The following is a 21,964-nucleotide window of genomic DNA, read 5'->3' on the forward strand; positions in this document are numbered from 1 at the left end:
AGAAAATAAAGAAGGCCAGACAATTGGGGTACGAAGCGACAATTTGGGTACCAACTGTTTTGGGTACGAAGTGACTTTGGTACAAAGTGACTGACGGCGACATCGGTGAGTAAACACCCCACTTGTTTGGCCAAGGCTGGCCACACACAAGTGGGGCTAACTAAACACTCAGGAGAGCTTCTGAAAGTGTACTAAGTTAGTGTAACTGCGCCGTCGGTGGAGCCTTGCACAGTCTCGCGGTAAATGGGAAACAATTTAAAGTTGGGGGTCGAAAACATACATTCCATAGTAAAAAGTAGTTTCGAAAAGGTTATGTACGTTTTTGCAACTAAGCAACAACATTAGCCACACTTGTGTGGCCAAGGCCCTTGGACACAACACACATACCGACAACTCACGACCCCTCACGACAACTCACGACAACAATTTTTAAATGCACTTTTACAGAACATTTGAACATAAGTCAACTGTTAAATATATGCACAAGAGTCATATGCACCCAAATCACTTTCAAACTGTTGAAAAAATTGTATTTTTAAGTGTACAAAAAGTGTTTTTTACCTCGAATTTAGTAACGAACGGAAATATCCGCCATGTTGTCTTTCGAGTTTCGAGGTACTTGGTTGACTCCATTACACCGCAGGGGTGATACAATGTGCAAAATGATTATTTTACCATTTTATGTGCCAATCATAGTCCCCATAAAATATTATATTTAAACCTTCCCGTTAAACTTCAAATTCCACCAGTGTCGGCTTAGTAAGTTAGTTACACACAAGAAAGAAAAAATACATCTCCGCCCTCAGAAATTACCCTTGCCCCCTGCGGTGTAATAGGATCATCCAAGTACGTTGACAGACAACATAGCGAATATTTCTGTTTGCTACTAAATTCGGGGTAAAAAAACACCTTTTTGACAGTTAAAAATACAAATATTTCAACAGTTTGAAAGTGATTTAGATGCATAGGGGCCTAATAGACTCTTGTGCATATATTTAACGGTTGACTTATATGTTTTGTTAAAGTGCATTTAAAAAATTTTGTCGTGAGTTGTCGTGAGGGGTCGTGAGTTGTTGGTATTTAGTGCGACCCGGTCCTACTACTTGCCGTCAACTCGCCGACTTGCCGTCAACTCGCCGTCAACTCATTCTCGTGCCGTCAACTCATTAAATTTACATGAAAAATCTATAAAAGGGGCACGGAAGCGTAAGTCTGGGCTAAACTTCATATTTCTCATGGTTTTCGGTAAAATTCATTCACAAAAAGTTTAAAAACGACTTTGTGTTGATAAAAAAAGTACCAATCATTGACATCTTGGGCCAAGACTAATCGATGTGAAAAAGCAAGATGGCGTCCGACAGTTCTGCTGCTTCGAGATAATTTTTTCATGAGAAAAAAAACAATCAATTTTTATTCCGAAATATAATTAAATATGACCTAAAACTTACGCAAATTCTCTTTGAGCTGATACTTTACAGTTCTATGCTTCTTTTGTGGATTTTAAATGTATATTGGAGGAGTTGACGGCGAGTTGATGGCGCAAGTGAGTTGACGGCGAGTTGACGGCAAGTAGTAGGACCCGTGCGATCCCCCAACACAAGTAGTGCATCCGACGATACGATCAGATGGGGGCTGGTCATCTCGCCACCTAGCAAGCTCGCCACCAACGAAGTCGCCCCCTGCAAAGTCGCCCCAAACAATGTCGCCCCCTAGCAATGTCGCCCCCAAACAATGTCGCCCCCTAGCAAAGTCACCCCCTGACAATGTCGCCCCCATTCAATGTCGCCCCCTAGTTAGCATAGTCGCCCCCAGAAAAGGGTTAGGGTTAGGGTTAGGGTTAGGGTTAGGGTTCGCCCCGAGTTGTTACAAAGTCGCCCCTGACAATGTCGCCCCCAAACAATGTCGCCCCCTAGCAATGTTGCCCCCAAACAATGTCGCTCCCTAGCAAAGTCACCCCCTGACAATGTTGCCCCCATTCAATGTCGCCCCCTAGTTAGCATAGTCGCCCCCAGAAAAGGGTTAGGGTTAGGGTTAGGGTTAGGGTTAGGGTTAGGGTTAGGGTTAGGGTTAGGGTTAGGGTTAGGGTTAGTCTTAGGGTTAGGGTTAGGGTTAGACCTTCCACAAGCACATTAATTCATACAGAATTTTTTCTGAAAATGTTGTAACTATATTTTTTTACCATAATTATTGTAGCCTTAATTATTTTCCGAACAACATCTGGAGGCGACTTTGCTAGGGGGCGACATTGTCAGGGGGCGACTTTGCTAGGCCTAGGGGGCGACATTGTATGGGGGCGACATTGCCAGGGGGCGACTTTGTTTCAACCCGGGGCGAGCCGGGTAGGGGGCGACTTTGCAGGGGGCGACTTTGTTGAGGGCGAGCTTGGGATAACTTTCCGTATGGCGCCACCACTTTTTCACTCATTTTTACAAAAAGGGATATATATCAATCAGGTAAATTAGATACTATATATAATATTATTATTTTATTTCGAATGAAAAAGTGGTGGCGCCATACGGAAACTTTTCCATGAAGGGTGATGCTTACCTAATTTATTAAGAACTGGTCTCAAGTCAACATCTGTTACTGTATGTAATAATGGCATGGACATCTTAAATTCCTTTGCTGCCTTCCCTACGTTACAATGATAAAAGTAATTGACACTAATTCTAAAACAACATGATTTTTTGAGCGCTCCCCTTCATCACCATGTTGTTTCCAGTTCCCCGCGTCTATAGTTTGGTTCCAATGTCCATTAAAAAAACAACGTTGATTGCCCTAATGTAGTGAATGGATACAAGACATGTGAGCCGTAGTACACACACTCAACGGTAGAGGGCGCCAGCGCAATAATAGTGACGTTTGGTCATAGACCTTATTGCAGATAGCAAAAATCCGACGTCCCGCAAAGGATTGTGGGAAATATTTTGCACCTCTAGTTATACGGTCGTCACGCACGTAACGTGTTCTACAAAGTTTTTTTGTAAACAATAAGTTTGTAAACATTACCGAACGGAAGCTAGCACAGTATTGGGCCCGAAATAGCCAGCCGCGTATTCCCGGAAAAACCAGCCGCGTATTCGGGAAATAGAACACATACAGTACAGGGAGGTGACAAGATTTCGCATTTTGCTCGATTCAAAACTGTAATCCGTTAGTTTAATCGAACGAATTTTGCAGTACAAGCAATACAACACAATTTTTTAATAGTTAATATTTTTATTTATTAACTATAAATTATTTTTAAGCCAAACATTATATTTAACTAATTGAAAAATAAATGAAAAAATGGGCCGCCAAAAATCGAGCCAAATCCGAGTCAGTTTGTTTGCATTATGTCTGTTTTGTACAAAATCATAGATTGAAAAGAATTTGTACCCTTCGTTATGATATAAAATTAATTTTTTAGACCAGAATCTTAAAGACTGATACCATAGGCACTCAAAATAACGAAGCGTGAAAAATTGGTCCACTAATTAGTTGTTAATTAACCACAGTAATGTATGCTATTTTCAATGAAAATGCGCACAACGGTTGACTTAAAAACTATTTGAAAAGAATTTGTACCCTTCGTTAAAATATAAAATTAATTTTTAAGACCAGAATCTTGAAGACTGATTCCAAAGGCACTCAAAATAACGAAGCGTGAAAAATTGGTTCACTAATTAGTTGTTAATTAACCACAGTAATGTATGCTATTTTCAATGAAAATGCGCACAACGGTTGACTTAAAAACTATTTGAAAAGAATTTGTACCCTTCGTTAAGATATAAAATTAATTTTTAAGACCAGAATCTTAAAGACTGATACCATAGGCACTTAAAATAACGAAGCGTCAAAAATTGGTCCACTAATTAGTTGTTAATTAACCACAGGAATATAAGCTATTTTCAATGAAAATGCGCACAATATAATGCAAAGCGGTTGACTTTAAAACTATTTGAAAAGAATTTGTACCCTTCGTTAAGATATAAAATTAATTTTTAAGACCAGAATCTTGAAGACTGATACCATAGGCACTCAAAATAACGAAGCGTGAAAAATTGGTTCACTAATTAGTTGTTAATTAACCACAGTAATAATATGCTATTTTCAATGAAAATGTGCACAATATAATGCATAGCGGTTGACTTTAAAACTATTTGAAAAGAATTTGTACCCTTCGTTATGATATAAAGTTATTTTTTAAGACCAGAATCTTAAAGACTGATACCATAGGCACTCAAAATAACGAAGCGTGAAAAATTAGTCCACTAATTAGTTGTTAATTAACCACAGTAACGCTATTTTCAGTGAAAATGCGCACAAGTGATTAGTGTTCCATAGAGGACAGCCTCCGTCGGAGTTGTGAGTTCGGGCCATCGGAGTTGTGAGTTGGGCCGTCGGAGTTGCGGGTTTTCTGTCGGAGTTGTGAGTTGTCCGTCGTAGTAATGTGAGTTGTCTGTCGGAGTTGTGGTAAAGTTTAAGTGTAAGGGGTCCCGAAAAACCTACGCACACGCGTGCCTTCGTCTCAAATTGTCACAATACACATAGCCTGGATGATGGTTTGCCCGTATTCCTCAACAAAATGAATTTTTACATATTTTTAACACCAGGAACTTTAGGTACAACGATTTTTATTCAGACCGTTTCATTCCGATTGGTTAAACTGCGGTCAATCAGGAGAGAATGTGCAACTTAATGAGTGTTAATTTCGTGCACACACTACGAAAGTGTTAGCTGTCACTTTGTGTACAGAAGTACATAAAATTCAAGCACCAGACTGCTGTGACATTCAAATTATTGAAATTTACGTCATACAACATGAAAATGAAAAGGCTGATCCAGCCAATCACTATATATTTTTTTAACTTTTAATCGTTGAAATATTTTTTGATAAAGTAAAAGCCAACAACTCTCTATAATCCTTGGAAAATTGCAATGTTACATATTTTGGCCTTCAGATGGTCTTAAAATCTGGCAATGCATCTGTAAATTGCTGTATTATTAGGTTTCCGGGTGATACATAAGGAGTAGTTTTTGTTTTTGTTTGACAAACAACCCATCAAGGATTAATATCAATAAAACTAACTCAAGGCATCGTCAGATTTATGATAATAATTTTATTAGTTGGAAGCACAGCTTTCATACACACAGATCACAGCTCGGGTATCAGGAAAACTTGCACAGTTCCGTTGGCTTAATTCATTCATGCGTTCGTATTGTCGTTTACAACAAACATAATATAGGTTTTCTCGGTCAATTTTCATGCGTTCGAATTAAAGCTAAAAAGAAACCCTAGTTTGAGAGGATTAGGAGGAAATGCGTGAATTTGAACGCATGTTAATGAATTTGAATGATTTTTTGCTGAAATTGGCCGGGAAAACCTATATTTAAACATGAGAGTATAATTATGTTTCTGAACAATAAAATAATGTTTTTTAGTAATTGTTTTTAACGATTTTTTTATGTAAAAAAAAAACTTTGCTTCGATCGAACGTCGAACACACGTTCGTCGTGAGTTTGTACGTTTCGAAAAAGTGTTTTTCTTGCATTTTTTTCCGGCAATGTCGACCAGGTGTATTGCTGCTGGATGCAGCAAAACAACTAAAGATGGGGTCAGTTTGCAAAGTGGTCCGGTCCGACGACCTTTCCAGCGCTGTGCAGCAAACACTTCGAGCCGTCCGCTCCGAGAATCCGGAATACACTACACATTTTGACATGAAGAGAAAAGTTCTTTTCTAAAACATGACGCCATCCCAACAATTTGTCCAGCTAGTGGAGAAGTCGAAGAAGTTGGCACTGCATGCGATTCATCGCGCCTCGATTGACGTCACGAACAGCGCCCTCTCGTGTCGGGCTTATTTTCAAATTTGTAAATAACATGGAAACTAGTTTTAAAACCTTAGTTAATTTTGTATTCATATTCCACTCATCAAAACACATAATTTATTTTAGTGACAAAAGCTTTATTTTGACAATATTAATACCACTTCCAGGTGACTTTTGTGCCTACCTTATACAAAGGTACAAATCAGAGACATTAATCGAGCAGGTAAGGATATTTTTTGATATCCTTCCATTGTCTTTAGCTATGTCATTATTGAGCACATCACAACTTCTGGAAGGTGGTAGCAGCAATCATATTTCATCATTGTTCGAGAGGTCTTCACACACGCTTGACGATGGCGTGCTGACCTGCCCTGTATGTTCAAATTCTACACTTTGCTGTTCGTGGTTTTCCCGGTCAATTTCGGGAAATGAGCAGCCAATTTAACCACCAGCCTATTCTTTTTCGCACAAAATCGAATGCTTCTGAAAAGGGTCATTCGATTTCATTTTAAGACTAGTCAAAATAATGTACTTTTACGTCATTCAATTTAACAAAATAATCATTCCATTTAACAATTTATCGAAGCTGCATTCAAATTCGTATGATTTTTTGGGGCAGTCAATTTTGGAATTTGTGCATTCTTAAAAACGCTTGGTTAACTTGTGTTTCCTTACTTATGTTAAAAGGCATGCTGTTCATTATTTTTGCACTCTTGAACATAGTTATGCCAAGATGTCTGGCACGCCAACAGATTGATGGTTGGCGAAAATTTACATCCCAAAAACATAAAAAATAAATGTAGGTTTTCTCGGTCAAATTCGGCAAATAATGAGCAGCCAATTTAATTTTCATGCGTTCGAATTAAAGCTATTTTGCCTCTCCGGTTTTTACTGCGATTCAGAATTCGGTCATTCAATTTCGTTTTGAGGCATTCAAGTTCCTAGCACATTCATTCTTTTTCATGACACACAATCATCATTCAATTTAGCAAAGCTGGTTCGACTAGAGATTTTGCTGATTTGATCATTTTCAATTTCGTAAAGAGGCAATCAATTTCGCTCACCGATAATTCAAATAAGTACGACTAAAGAAATACGAATAAACAGAAAAACTGTATAAGGCAAACCGTTTCGTACCTTCACTTTTAAATCAAGCGAACCTTATTTTCGTTGTTTTATGTTTCCAGTAGACTTTACCTTGGGCGCCATAAGGGTTGTTTTCTTCTTTATTTTTTTCGGGTGACCTTCAATGGTTAACTGTTTAATTTTTTTTTTTTTTTTTTTTTTTTTTTTTAAATTCCAGTTGTTGGTTTTTATAAATATTGACCAACCATCTGTTGGCGGGCCAGACATCTTGGCATAATTATGTTCAAGAGTGTCAAAAAATCAACCGCATGCCTTTAACATTCGTATAAGGAGCAACAAGTTAACCAAGCGTTTTTAAGACTGCACAAATATCAGAATTGACTGCCTCAAAATTAAATTGAATGACTAAACACATGCCTCAAAAACACTCCTGCGAATTTGAATGCAGCTTTGATGAATTGTTAAATTGAATGATTATTTTGTTAAATCGAATGACGTAAAAGTAGATTTGACTAGTCTTAAAATGAAATCGAATGACCCTTTTTTAGTAGCATTCGATTTCGTGCGAAATAGAATAGGCTGGTGGTTAAATTGGCTGTTCATTTTCCGAAATTGACCAAGAAAACCTATATTAAAAAAATCGGGTCTTGCTCAGTTAACCAATAAATCTCTCCGGAAAAAAAAATAAAGAAAGAAAAAAAAATCTTAAGGGGCCCCAGGTAAAGTCTACTGGAAACATAAAAACAAAAAATTAAGGTTCGCTTGCTTTAAAAGGGAAGTCACGAAACAGTTGCTTTTAACTTTACAGTTAATCTTATTATTCGTATTTCTTTGGTCGTACTTATTTGAATCCTCGTTTAGCGAAATTGATTGCCTCTTTACGAAATTGAAAATGATTAAATCAGCAAATCTCTAGTCGAACCAGCTTTGCTAAATTGAATAATGATTGTGCGTCATAAGAAAAGAATGGGTGTGCTATGAATTTGAATGCCTCAAAACGAAATTGGATGACCTACTTCTGAATTTGAAACGCAGTAAAAACCGGAGAGGCAAAGTAGCTTTAATTCGAACGCCTGAAAATTAAATTGGCTGCTCATTATTTGCCGAATTTGACCGAAAAAAACCTATAATATCAGGCCCGCATCCTACCTGCAGTTATTAAAGAATATTGTTACAATGCACGAAGAACATTTCGAATAGGGGCGTAGATAAATAATATTATAGGTTTTCTCGGTCAATAGCAGCAAATTAGCAGCCAATTTAACCACCAAGCTATTCTATTTCGCGCGAAATCGAATACTACTGAAAAGGATCACTCGATTTCGTTTTATGATTGGTCAAAATGTAATGTTGCGTCATTCGATTTAACAAAATAATGATTCAATTTAATAATTCATCAAAGCAGCATTCAAATTCGCAGACGCTTCTTGAGGCGTGTGTGCCACGAACAAGAATGTAAATACTCTAAATTGAACAGAGTGCTAAAGGAATTAGAATCAGCTCAAAACGAAATTGGATTGCCTAATTCCGAATTTGAAACGCAGTAACAACTGAGGAGACAAAACAGCTTCAACTCGAACGCACGAAAATAAAATGGCTGCTTATTTTCTGAATTCGACCGAGAAAACCTATAATATTATGAGATCTGCCATCTGACAACATAGTGCGAACAAAACATCGGCCTAATTTCCCAATAAAAGCATAAAACACATGGGTCCATCCATTTCATGTAGGCCTAAGGTAAACAAAAACGACATTTCATTGCCTTCTCGGTGAGGAATCGAGACAGCAAGGTACAATAATCACAATCGGAACTCAATCACGGAGCCTCAATCACATGTGAAAATTGCCAAACAAGAACCCGCAAGTAGGCCTACGCCAGCAATTGGCCATTACAGTTTAGTAAAACAAATAAAAGTCAGACGGCCAACTCACAACTACGACGGCCAACCCACAACTACGACGGCCAACTCACAACTCCGATGGACAACTCACGACTCCGACGGCCAACTCACAACGCCGACGGACAACCCACAACTCTGACGGCCCAACTAACAACTCCGACGGAAAACCCACATCTCCGACGGACAACCCACAACTCCGACGGCCAACTAACAACTACGACGGCCCAACTCACAACTCCGACGGACAACCCCAAACTCCGACGTCCCAACTCAAAACTCCGACGGACAACCCACAACTCCGACGGACAACTCACAACCCCGACGGATAACCCACAACTCCGACGGCCCAACTCACAACACCGACGGATCAACTCACAACTCCGACGGACGACCCACAACTCCGACGGCCCAACTAACAACTCCGACAGACAACCCAAAACTCCGACGGCCCAACTTACAACTCCGACGGACAGCCCACAACTCCGACGGATAACCCACAACTCGGACGGCCCAACTCAAAACTCCGACGGACAACCCACAACTCCGACGGACAACTCACAACCCCGACGGATAACCCACAACTCCGACGGCCCAACTCACAACACCGACGGATCAACTCACAACTCCGACGGACGACCCACAACTCCGACGGCCCAACTAACAACTCCGACAGACAACCCAAAACTCCGACGGCCCAACTTACAACTCCGACGGACAGCCCACAACTCCGACGGATAACCCACAACTCCGACGGCCCAACTCACAATTCCGACGGACAACCCACAACTCCGACGGCCCAACGCACAACTCCGACGGCCCAACTCATAACTCCGACTGCCCAACTCACAACTCCAACGGAGGCTGTCCTCTATGGAACACCATAGTCCTCTATGGGACATCATAACAACTAGTTAGTGAACAAATTTTTCAAGGTTCGTTATTTGAAGTGCCTATGGTATCAGTCTTCAAGATTCTGGTCTTAAAAATTAATTTTTTATCATAACGAAGGGTACAAATTCTTTTCAAATAGTTTTAAAGTCAACCGCTATGCATTGAATTGTGCGCATTTTCATTGAATAAAATAGCATTCATTACTTAGGTTAATTAACAACTAATTAGTGGACAAATTTTTCACGCTTCGCTATTTTAAGTGCCTATGGTATCAGTCTTCAAGATTCTGGTTTAAAAAATGAATTTGTTTTCATAACGAAGGGTACAAATTCTTTTCAAATAGTTTTTAAGTCAACCGTTGTGTTTTCATTGAAAATAGCATACATTACTGTAGTTAATTAACAACTAATTAGTGGACCAATTTTTGACGCTTCGTTATTTTGAGTGCCTATGGTATCAGTCTTTAAGATTCTGGTCTTAAAAATTAATTTTATATCATAACGAAGGGTACAAATTCTTTTCAAATAGTTTTTAAGTCAACCGTTGTGCGCATTTTCATTGAAAATAGCGTATATTCCTGTGGTTAATTAACAAACTAATTAGTGAACCAATTTTTGACGCTTCGTTATTTTGAGTGCCTTTGGTATCAGTCTTAAAGATTCTGGTTAAAAAAATTAAATTTATATCATTACGAAGGGTACAAATTCTTTTCAAATAGTTTTTAAGTCAACCGTTGTGCGCATTTTCATTGAAAATAGCATATATTACTGTGGTTAATTAACAATTAATTAGTGGACCAATTTTTCACGCTTCGTTATTTTGAGTGCCTTTGGTATCCGTCTTAAAGATTCTGGTTAAAAAAATTAAATTTATATCATAACGAAGGGTACAAATTCTTTTCAAATAGTTTTTAAGTCAACCGTTGTGTTTTCATTGAAAATAGCATACATTACTGTGGTTAATTAACAACTAATTAGTGAACCAATTTTTCACGCTTCGTTATTTTGAGTGCCTATGGTATCAGTCTTCAAGATTCTGGTCTTAAAAATTAATTTTATATCTTAACGAAGGGTACAAATTCTTTTCAAATAGTTTTAAAGTCAACCGATTGCATTATATTGTGCGCATTTTCATTGAAAATAGCATATATTCCTGTGGTTAATTAACAACTAATTAGTAGACCAATTTTTGACGCTTCGTTATTTTGAGTGCCTATGGTATCAGTCTTTAAGATTCTGGTCTTAAAAATTAATTTTATATCATTACGAAGGGTACAAATTCTTTTCAAATAGTTTTTAAGTCAACCGTTGTGCGCATTTTCATTGAAAATAGCGTATATTCCTGTGGTTAATTAACAACTAATTAGTGCACCAATTTTTGACGCTTCGTTATTTTGAGTGCCTATGGTATCAGTCTTTAAGATTCTGGTCTTAAAAATTAATTTTATATCATAACGAAGGGTACAAATTCTTTTCAAATAGTTTTTAAGTCAACCGTTGTGTTTTCATTGAAAATAGCGTATATTCCTGTGGTTAATTAACAACTAATTAGTGCACCAATTTTTGACGCTTCGGTATTTTGAGTGCCTATGGTATCCGTCTTCAAGATTCTGGTCTTAAAAATTAATTTTATATCATAACGAAGGGTACAAATTCTTTTCAAATAGTTTTTAAGTCAACCGTTGTGCGCATTTTCATTGAAAATAGCGTATATTCCTGTGGTTAATTAACAACTAATTAGTGAACCAATTTTTGACGCTTCGTTATTTTGAGTGCCTATGGTATCAGTCTTTAAGATTCTGGTCTTAAAAATTAATTTTATATCTTAACGAAGGGTACAAATTCTTTTCAAATAGTTTTAAAGTCAACCGATTGCATTATATTGTGCGCATTTTCATTGAAAATAGCATATATTCCTGTGGTTAATTAACAACTAATTAGTAGACCAATTTTTGACGCTTCGTTATTTTGAGTGCCTATGGTATCAGTCTTTAAGATTCTGGTCTTAAAAATTAATTTTATATCTTAACGAAGGGTACAAATTCTTTTCAAATAGTTTTAAAGTCAACCACTATGCATTTATATTGTGCGCATTTTCATTGAAAATAGCATATTATTACTGTGGTTAATTAACAACTAATTAGTGCACCAATTTTTGACGCTTCGTTATTTTGAGTGCCTATGGTATCAGTCTTTAAGATTCTGGTCTTAAAAATTAATTTTATATCATAACGAAGGGTACAAATTCTTTTCAAATAGTTTTTAAGTCAACCGTTGTGTTTTCATTGAAAATAGCGTATATTCCTGTGGTTAATTAACAACTAATTAGTGCACCAATTTTTGACGCTTCGGTATTTTGAGTGCCTATGGTATCCGTCTTCAAGATTCTGGTCTTAAAAATTAATTTTATATCATAACGAAGCGTACAAATTCTTTTCAAATAGTTTTTAAGTCAACCGTTGTGCGCATTTTCATTGAAAATAGCGTATATTCCTGTGGTTAATTAACAACTAATTAGTGAACCAATTTTTGACGCTTCGTTATTTTGAGTGCCTATGGTATCAGTCTTTAAGATTCTGGTCTTAAAAATTAATTTTATATCTTAACGAAGGGTACAAATTCTTTTCAAATAGTTTTAAAGTCAACCGATTGCATTATATTGTGCGCATTTTCATTGAAAATAGCATATATTCCTGTGGTTAATTAACAACTAATTAGTAGACCAATTTTTGACGCTTCGTTATTTTGAGTGCCTATGGTATCAGTCTTCAAGATTCTGGTCTTAAAAATTAATTTTATATCTTAACGAAGGGTACAAATTCTTTTCAAATAGTTTTAAAGTCAACCGCTTTGCATTATATTGTGCGCATTTTCATTGAAAATAGCATATATTCCTGTGGTTAATTAACAACTAATTAGTGGATCAATTTTTGACGCTTCGTTATTTTGAGTGCCTATGGTATCAGTCTTTAAGATTCTGGTCTTAAAAATTAATTTTATATCTTAACAAAGGGTACAAATTATTTTCAAATAGTTTTAAAGTCAACCACTATGCATTATATTGTGCGCATTTTCATTGAAAATAGCATATTATTACTGTGGTTAATTAACAACTAATTAGTGAACCAATTTTTCACGCTTCGTTATTTTGAGTGCCTATGGTATCAGTCTTCAAGATTCTGGTCTTAAAAATTAATTTTATATCTTAACGAAGGGTACAAATTCTTTTCAAATAGTTTTAAAGTCAACCGCTTTGCATTATATTGTGCGCATTTTCATTGAAAATAGCATATATTCCTGTGGTTAATTAACAACTAATTAGTGGATCAATTTTTGACGCTTCGTTATTTTGAGTGCCTATGGTATCAGTCTTTAAGATTCTGGTCTTAAAAATTAATTTTATATCTTAACGAAGGGTACAAATTCTTTTCAAATAGTTTTTAAGTCAACCGTTGTGCGCATTTTCATTGAAAATAGCATACATTACTGTGGTTAATTAACAACTAATTAGTGAACCAATTTTTCACGCTTCGTTATTTTGAGTGCCTATGGAATCAGTCTTCAAGATTCTGGTCTTAAAAATTAATTTTATATTTTAACGAAGGGTACAAATTCTTTTCAAATAGTTTTTAAGTCAACCGTTGTGCGCATTTTCATTGAAAATAGCATACATTACTGTGGTTAATTAACAACTAATTAGTGGACCAATTTTTCACGCTTCGTTATTTTGAGTGCCTATGGTATCAGTCTTTAAGATTCTGGTCTAAAAAATTAATTTTATATCATAACGAAGGGTACAAATTCTTTTCAATCTATGATTTTGTACAAAACAGACATAATGCAAACAAACTGACTCGGATTTGGCTCGATTTTTGGCGGCCCATTTTTTCATTTATTTTTCAATTAGTTAAATATAATGTTTGGCTTAAAAATAATTTATAGTTAATAAATAAAAATATTAACTATTAAAAAATTGTGTTGTATTGCTTGTACTGCAAAATTCGTTCGATTAAACTAACGGATTACAGTTTTGAATCGAGCAAAATGCGAAATCTTGTCACCTCCCTGTACTGTATGTGTTCTATTTCCCGAATACGCGGCTGGTTTTTCCGGGAATACGCGGCTGGCTATTTCGGGCCCAATACTGTGCTAGCTTCCGTTCGGTTAAACATTGACATTGTTTGTGGTGGACGGTCATGCTTCTGCTGTGGCGGAAGACAGTTTCACCCACGAATGGGTGTACCTCCATGCTTTATTTAGCCATGTCAGTTGTGTATTAATTATTAATATAAAAAACTACAACAATAATGCCATCGGACCAGTGTGTGTGCTTTGCGACTCCACGGAAGAACGAGGGACTGTACATGTACGTACATACGTAGGTAGGTCCATGCATGTTCTTTTGACTTTGAATGGACACAAAAGAGTTTAATAAAATATCAATAAAGCTTGTTGATGATTTAATCATGACCGGGTCGATGATTTAATCATGACCGGGTCATGATTAAATCATCAAGCATGTCAAACCCAACAAGCTGTAGGCTACAATTTGAGTATTGTATAGGCTAGATTTATGTGTGATTGGTGGTAGAAACTAAAAAAGAAACATAGGCCTATTCATTTATATATTCCTCAACATTTTTTAGAGATGACAGATATTGATATTATATTCAGAATATTATAATATCAATATTCTGATAATGATACTGCTCATTAATTAGCTCATAGTCATATTAGTCATGACTGACTTTCAGGGCAGAGTGTTTGGTAATGATTTCCAAGGCAAAAGATCATTCATAAATACCTCAATCAGTTTCGCTATCTGCATTCCTGTTGTGGTGGAGAGCGCTTCACGTGGGGTCAGGGTGTTTAAAGTTAACGAGTGATAAAGACCAGCTGGAGCTGTTTATAACTGGTTGTTTTCGGATATGTTTAGATGCATAATATGTGCTGGTCTTGGTGCTAGATGTTTCACCGATACGGGCGATGTTTGTGAGTTGGTCGCGCTGGGTGTGAAAGCAAAACAAGAAACGTCTTGCACCAAGACTAACTACGCACACACCACACAATGCATCCGAAAACTGTCTCAGTCATTAAAATGCAACACATGTCAGGTCATCAAATAAGATACGTAAAAGAGGAAACAAGGGCTGAACGACCACGACCCTGCCTGTTTTAAACGCCTTTTTAAGAACTTGTAACCACTCATTTATTCCCTTAGTTTTTGTCTGCTTTATCTTTCAGATAATTACTTGTGCATCAACATGCTTCGTGACAGGACTCATATTGGAAGCAGTTATTCTCCCAGTTCTGTGTTCACTCCAAAGATGTGATCTGTACTGTTGTTTTGTGGACTCGACCAACCACATCCTACTTCTTTTGCTGCAGGAGAGCTCATTGACCATCTTCTGAATTGACTAAAGGCTGTGTGTCTTCATGCTCTTGAGGCCATTTTTGACTGATGACACGTAAATTGGCGATGAAAAGATAAATGTTAATTGCAGAGTGAACTGTGACGCAAGCGAAGGTATCGCAAGTGCTTCTTAATATGCCTGTGCGTGGCGTCCTGCGGTTGTAGGCTACAATTCTCAGAGAAAGTAGAATAATACAATACAATACAAACAATAACACTGTCCAAACGTCCATTTCCACTGTCTTGAAGAGTTTAAAGCTTCATTTATTCTGGTTACTTAAATCATACAATAATACTTCATAATGCAAAGATTTAAATAATACCAAGGGTTGCAATTGCAAAGATCTAGAGGGTTGTAGTTAACCGCCTCAGTACAGTCAACATGAACAATACCTGAGGCAAACAAGGGTAGATAATAATTGAGTGAAGTAAACTGCAATGTAAGTGTTTTTAAGGGGCCATGAAAATACCAAGTGTGTTATAAAGTTAATATTACCAATTTAAATATTTGAAGAAAAAAATTAAAGGATGGAAATTGTAAATAAAAAAGTGTTTGTAAACAAATATATTGAACAAAAAGTGTGACAGTTTTGGATTTATTTTCAGCAAGAGTTAAATTATGTGTACCCACAGTTATCAATGAAACCTTTAAACTCTCACCATAAAATGGGTCAAATAATTACAGATGCTGGTTAGATTGTGAACAATTGTTTTCACACCAACCCCGGGAGTTAAATTCACAACATGCATGATATAGCATTCACAAACAAGAATTTGTCACAGGTTTTATACATAGCTGCATGTTTATCATGGCACAGTCATCTTCAAGATTCCATTCCAACCTGTGGGTGTAGCAGATAGTCTGACCCCTCTTCTAGAGTCTTTTTGTGAACAAGGACTCTGACATGCATGACGTGTTTGCCAAAGGTGGCTGCTGCTTAATAAATATCAATTGTTTTAATGTTGGCTTTGTGAAGTCATGAGACAGCTTAATACATTACAAATTGCCTCTGGCAGTACTGAACCCATTATTAGTGGGCCCTGAACCACCTGACCACAGTGCCAGTCAACTTGTTAATTTAAATCCAAATTTTTAAGATGCAGAGTTTGCAGAGAATCATATTTAAGTGCTCACAATACTTCTTTGATGGCAAGGTTTGAAATGACTTTTCACCCACTTAAACTACAAAATGAGACCTATCGGTATAATTAGTTTAGAATCAGGTTTAACAGATGTACAAATATAGCCTATTATTTATAAAGAATATAAAAGCGAGTTACTGTATAAATAGTCCTCTCAATATGGCTTTTTATTAGTCTATCATAACCAAAAATGTATTAATTGGGATAGTTGCCCCCAAAATAATAAAGTTAAATGGTAACAATTTCCAAGTAAAACCAAAAGGATTTATTTTTTGAGGATGCCCAATGCAGAATCTATTTTTTTTATTGAATAAATCAAACTTATTTGAAAACAAAAATTTAAAAGAAATTATATTCTTTTTTCAAATTCCTACCTTAAGAAGGGTTTCGCTCATGTGACCTAGTCCTTGCTTTTCGAATTACAAACCTACAAAAACTCAGTCTCATATCATATGATAAAATTATAGACATAACAAACATACCATTATTACAGTACCAGTAGGGTCTAACAATAAAGCTTACAACTTGATGCTTTATGGTAGTGTACTAAAAGTATCATTTTTGTTATACATGCACAAAACAAAGCACAAAGTATGTAATTATATTATGCACAGAATCATGTTCGTACAAAACGTGTACATCAAACTTGTATAAACTGAACCCTTGATAAAAAAATGTTTATGCTAGGACTACTTCTAAGTTCTAGAAACTAGAAGTATGCTAGGACCTACACCAGAACCTTGTCGTACTTGTCATGTCATGATCTACGGTATAACCATGGAGGTAGAAATAGATTTATATTAATAAATATAAACATAAACCACAATAACTTAGTCACTTTTGGTCACTTTAATTTTGAACCATATCAGTGGTAGACCTAAAAAGTTGATGGTGTGAGAAATAAGGAAAAAGTATCATCTGCCACATAAAGTTTTAAAAATGTACAACTACCATGATTGAAAGCTATTCTATTTACGTCCACGTCATTGCTGATTAGTGGCATACAATTACAGATACAATCGAATCAAGACAATGTCACCATTGATGGGCTTTATCCATAGAGCTATATCTAGACCAGGAATAAGAAATGTTTTTATTTTTTGTAAAACAGTCATGACAGTCCTCGATCATCATGACCTTGGCAATGTTTCTCTGTTTTGTAACAGAAAACAATGTCTTACTTTTGTCATGGAGGTCGTCCATGCTTATGTCGAAGTATTTATCAGCACAAATCGGAGTCACTGGTGGGAAGTTTTGGTTGTTGTTTCCGATCCTTCGAGGGTGACTGATGGTTGCGGGAGGGTCACTGATCCGTGTTGCAACTTCTCGCCATTGACCTTGTCAAAATAAATGTCAGTCTTCCGACGCCCTACCTACAGACGTAGACGGGCAAACCTAAAAACAGTAATTTTATCGCGAAAAAATGTCGCCTTTGGAGTTTGTCTTTAACTACTGTGTCTTGGCACATTCACTTTAGCTAAAGATTACCTTAGTTCGTCTATGCCAGAACTATTTATTCTATCAGTCAGCTCTTTCTCGGTCACTCCTGCCACATCCATTTTGCAAACCGATCGATCGTGTACGATCCAAACGTTGAACGTTGTTTACTTTTTTGAGCGAGGTGCCAAATTTTTCCCACAGTCCTTTGCGCGCACATGCGCAGTTGTTCAAAATCGCTATCTGCAATAAGGTCTATGGTTACCGGTTGGCCCAAAGTTTTATACAGGGTGCACCCGGTGCGTTCGATTAGCTTCCCCGGGTCAACCCCGGTGTGTTGCGTTTTCTTTTTCCAGGACGAACGTGTGCAGATAATTACCCACGTTTGTCCTGGAAAAAAAAATCCGCCACACACCGGGGTCGACCCAGGGAAGCTAAACGAACGCACCCCCTCTGACGGTAAATTAATTCCACTCCAAAGAGACAATACTCAACCATTTTGTGGTGTAATTAGTAATTAGTGGGTCTAATTACCCAAAACGGAATATTTAAACGTTTTATTAAATAGTTTTTAGTGGTTTGGTTTAAAAACACTAACAATTTAATGTTATTTTGTCAGTAAGACATTGTTTTAAAGGGAAGGTACACTATTGGTTGATGTCAAAGACCAGTGTTCTCACTTGGTGTATCAACATAAAATAATATGCATAAAATAACAAACCTGTGAAAATTTGGGCTCAATTGGTCATAGGATTGGGAGAAAATGATGAAAGATAAAACACCCTAGTTGGGCAAATTTGTGTGCTTTCAGATAGAAATAAAATACTTCTAGTTAGAAGTCTTTTATTATTTTAGTGAGAAATAACCTATATTTTAAAGTCTATGCTACTTCATAGGGAGCAGTTTCTTACAATGTGTTATATTATTATCAACAGCTCTCCAATGTTTGTTACCAAGTCAGTTTTTAAGTTAATTATTTGTTATGAGTACTTACCAAACGTGTAAGACAAAGTTTATTATGCAGCGCTACTGTAAAAAAGAGAAAAGCAACGCCATATTATAAAGTGGTGTAATTAGGCTAGGATTTTTTTTTCATGTGCTGGATTTGAAACTTTGTGACTTGTGATCCGCAGTAACCAACTCGACCGAAATATCAACCGTAATGCCATTCACATCTATCACTATACGTTTGGATAGTGCTGTGCCTGTGAGGCTTGCACTGGACTCCATTGTGGGTGTTTTTCTGATATCACTCAAGAAGGAGATATTTTATGGACAATTTCTGTAACTGGGTAAATACCATTTCCTACAGTAAGATGGCTATTCCACACACTCGTGTTGGTATTTTTTATGTATTTTGTTTGCATACTGATCTCCATGTTCCCTGCGCATATTGCCATCAAACAATCCTGTGTTTCCAACACTGTGACGACTTAAGACAGTTCCATCACGGTAGGCTGATTCACTATTATGCGAATTCAACTGGCACCTTTGTTGCGTGTTACTGAGTGGTGATGTTCACTTAAACCCAGGCCCTGCAAAACACCCCTGCACGGCATGTTCAAATCCAGTTAAGAGAAATCAGCAGAGGCTCTAGTGTAACACTTGTAATCTTTGGTGTCACGCTAGTTGTGAATCCATCTTAAATGTGTCCAACCCGCAAACCTGGATGTGCCACTCGTGTGTATGTCGATCAAGTTGCCTCATTTCTCCAACTTTTTTTTGGACTTGAAAACCCTCTTTACCTCTCATCTGTTGATACGGGGGATGCATCAATTGAGACGTTGCCACCTTCACCAATGTCTTCAATCGTCACGTCTAAGACCAGTATTAATTGTGTATCCATGAATGCTAGGAGTATCAAGAACAAACTTTCCGAGTTGGAAGTCCTGCTTGAGGCAAACCACACCCATATCATTGCTATTTCTGAGACACGGCTTGACTCATCAGTCCTTGATGGAACCATCAGTGGAAATCACACCATCTTCCGTAAAGATCGTCAGTCAAGAGGTGGTTGGGTTCTTCTTGGCATATCACCCGACCTCCAACCTAGCCCCATTACCCATCTCAGCCTCGATATGGTGGAGTGTGTTTTTGCTACATGATCGTCAAATGGCGAAAGATGGTTATGTGGTTCTTATTATCGCCCCCCCCCCCCTCAAGATGCAACATCACTGGATCGTCTCGAGAATGCCCTACTCGCCATGAACTTAAATCAGTATGCTAATGTCGCCATAATGGGTGATTTTAATATAAACTGGATGAGAAGACCACGCTCTTTTGTTTCAGTTGAACAATTTCACCTCTGCCCATAGTTTCCATCAACTCATCAATGATCCTACTCACACCATGCCTAACAATCGTGCTACTTTGGACTTGGTTTTTACGACAAATCCATCAAAAGTTACTAACATTTCTGTTCATGATCCATTTTCTACATCTGATCATTCTATGATCAGTTTCTGCATTCGCGGGTCTCCACGGGTCATGTCTAGAACATTGAATCTGCATTATCTTTATGCCAAGTGCAACACTGCGTATACGTGAGCTGGTAAGACGTTGCCCCTGGGACACAGCTTACTCTGGGGGTGTTGTAGTCTTGGTGCAAGACGTTTCTCGTTTCCCTTTCACGCACACCGCGGTCAAATTCACCGACAGCGCGCGCGCCGACTCACCTGACTTTAGTCCACTCACCGCCCCGGAGAAACGTTTTTCCGGGGCGGTGAGTGGACTATAAGTCAGGTGAGTCGTTGCGCGCGCTGTCGGTGAATTGGCCGCGGTGTGCGTGAAAAGGAAACGAGAAACGTCTTGCACCAAGACTAGTGGTGTTGACGCCACATGGAACCAGTTCCTGGACCTCTTCTTTTCTTGTGTCAATGCGAGCATACCATGCAAAAGTCAACGTAAACGCAGGAAATTTTGGATCACAAGTGACATTCTTAAACTTGTCTCACTGAAACGGAAGTGCTTTCACAGAGCAAGAACATGTACAAAAATGAATGATGATTTTCGTGAGAACTATATGGGGTCAATATTGCTCCGTTCGGAACAGATTGAAGAATAAGCGTTTCTGGTCTTACATCCGAAACAAACGTTCTGTTGCTGAGGTAAGGGCGGACATTTAAAATCAATGGTTTCATGTCAACTGACCCTATTGTAATAGTCAATGCTTTCAATAAAAGATTCACATCCCACTTCACCAAACCCATAGACCGGCAACCCAGAGCAATTTGGTTAAAGGAACGAGGTACCAATATTTGAGTACAGGAACATTTATTAGTGGATAACCTGACATTGCAGATATGGTGTCTGCCGGGGACCCCCCGCTGCGTTTGGCGCGTGGACCCCAACAAAGAGGCAAAATAATGCGCTGAATCAAACTGTAGGTACCACATGAAACCAAGTGGAAACGGTCATTAACATGATGCTTAGTGAAAAAAATATCAACCGCCAGACAAATTGTCTGCTGCATTAGGCCTGCCAGACACCCCTCCCTCAAATATTTACTGTACAATTACTAGTAGCAGTGAAATAAAGTGCTCAAAATTGGTTCTTGTCGGGATCCCTACAATATATCACATGACCAATTCTTATGTGATTTATAAGAAACGTTTTAATTTTTTGCCATGGTTCCTGACCATTAAAAGTAAAAGTTAAACTTTTGTTCGTTAGAGCGGGTGATACTCAATTTTTTAATGTTTGGGGCCAAAAATCTGACATAGCATCTTTAAAGACAGTGGACACTATTGGTAATTGTCAAAGACTAGCCTTCACAGTTGGTGTATCTCATTCTCAACCTATGCATAAAATAACAAACCTGAGAAAATTTGAGCTCAGTCGGTTGTTGAAGTTGCGAGATAAATAAAAAACACCCTTGTCACAAGAAGTTGTGTGCTTTCAGATGCTTGATTTTGAGACCTCAAGTCCTAAATCTGAGGTATCGAAATCAAATTCGTGGAAATTTACTTCGTTCTCGAAAACTACTCCACTTAAGAGGGAGCCGTTTCTCACAATGTGTTATACTACCAACCTCTCCCTATTACTTTGTTACGAAGTAAGGTTTTGTGGTAATAATTATTTTGAGTAATTACCAATAGTGTCCACTGCCTCTAAGTGAGAAATTAACTCTTTCTAAAAACTATTCGTTACTCCAGAGAGAGCCGTTTCTCACAATGTTTTATACCATCAACAGCTCTCCAATGCTGTTACCAAGTAAGGTTTTATGATAATAATTATTTTAAGTAATTAGACCTACCAACTGTTAGGCCTTTGCAATACTT

General features: G+C 37.5%; 1 protein-coding gene across 1 annotated transcript in view; it reads right to left on the reverse strand.

Moving 5' to 3' along the window:
- LOC117288895 (rotatin-like) overlaps window positions 1-2,716 on the reverse strand; it is a 99,897-nt gene extending 97,181 nt beyond the window's left edge. The window contains exon 1 of the mRNA XM_033769765.1: window positions 2,548-2,716. Within this exon, the coding sequence (XP_033625656.1) occupies window positions 2,548-2,611 (64 nt within the window). The 5' untranslated portion in view covers window positions 2,612-2,716. The remainder of the gene's footprint in view (window positions 1-2,547) is intronic.
- Window positions 2,717-21,964: the final 19,248 nt, after the last annotated feature.

The sequence above is a fragment of the Asterias rubens genome, chromosome 4 (assembly GCF_902459465.1).
Source record: "Asterias rubens chromosome 4, eAstRub1.3, whole genome shotgun sequence".
Taxonomy (NCBI): domain Eukaryota; kingdom Metazoa; phylum Echinodermata; class Asteroidea; order Forcipulatida; family Asteriidae; genus Asterias; species Asterias rubens.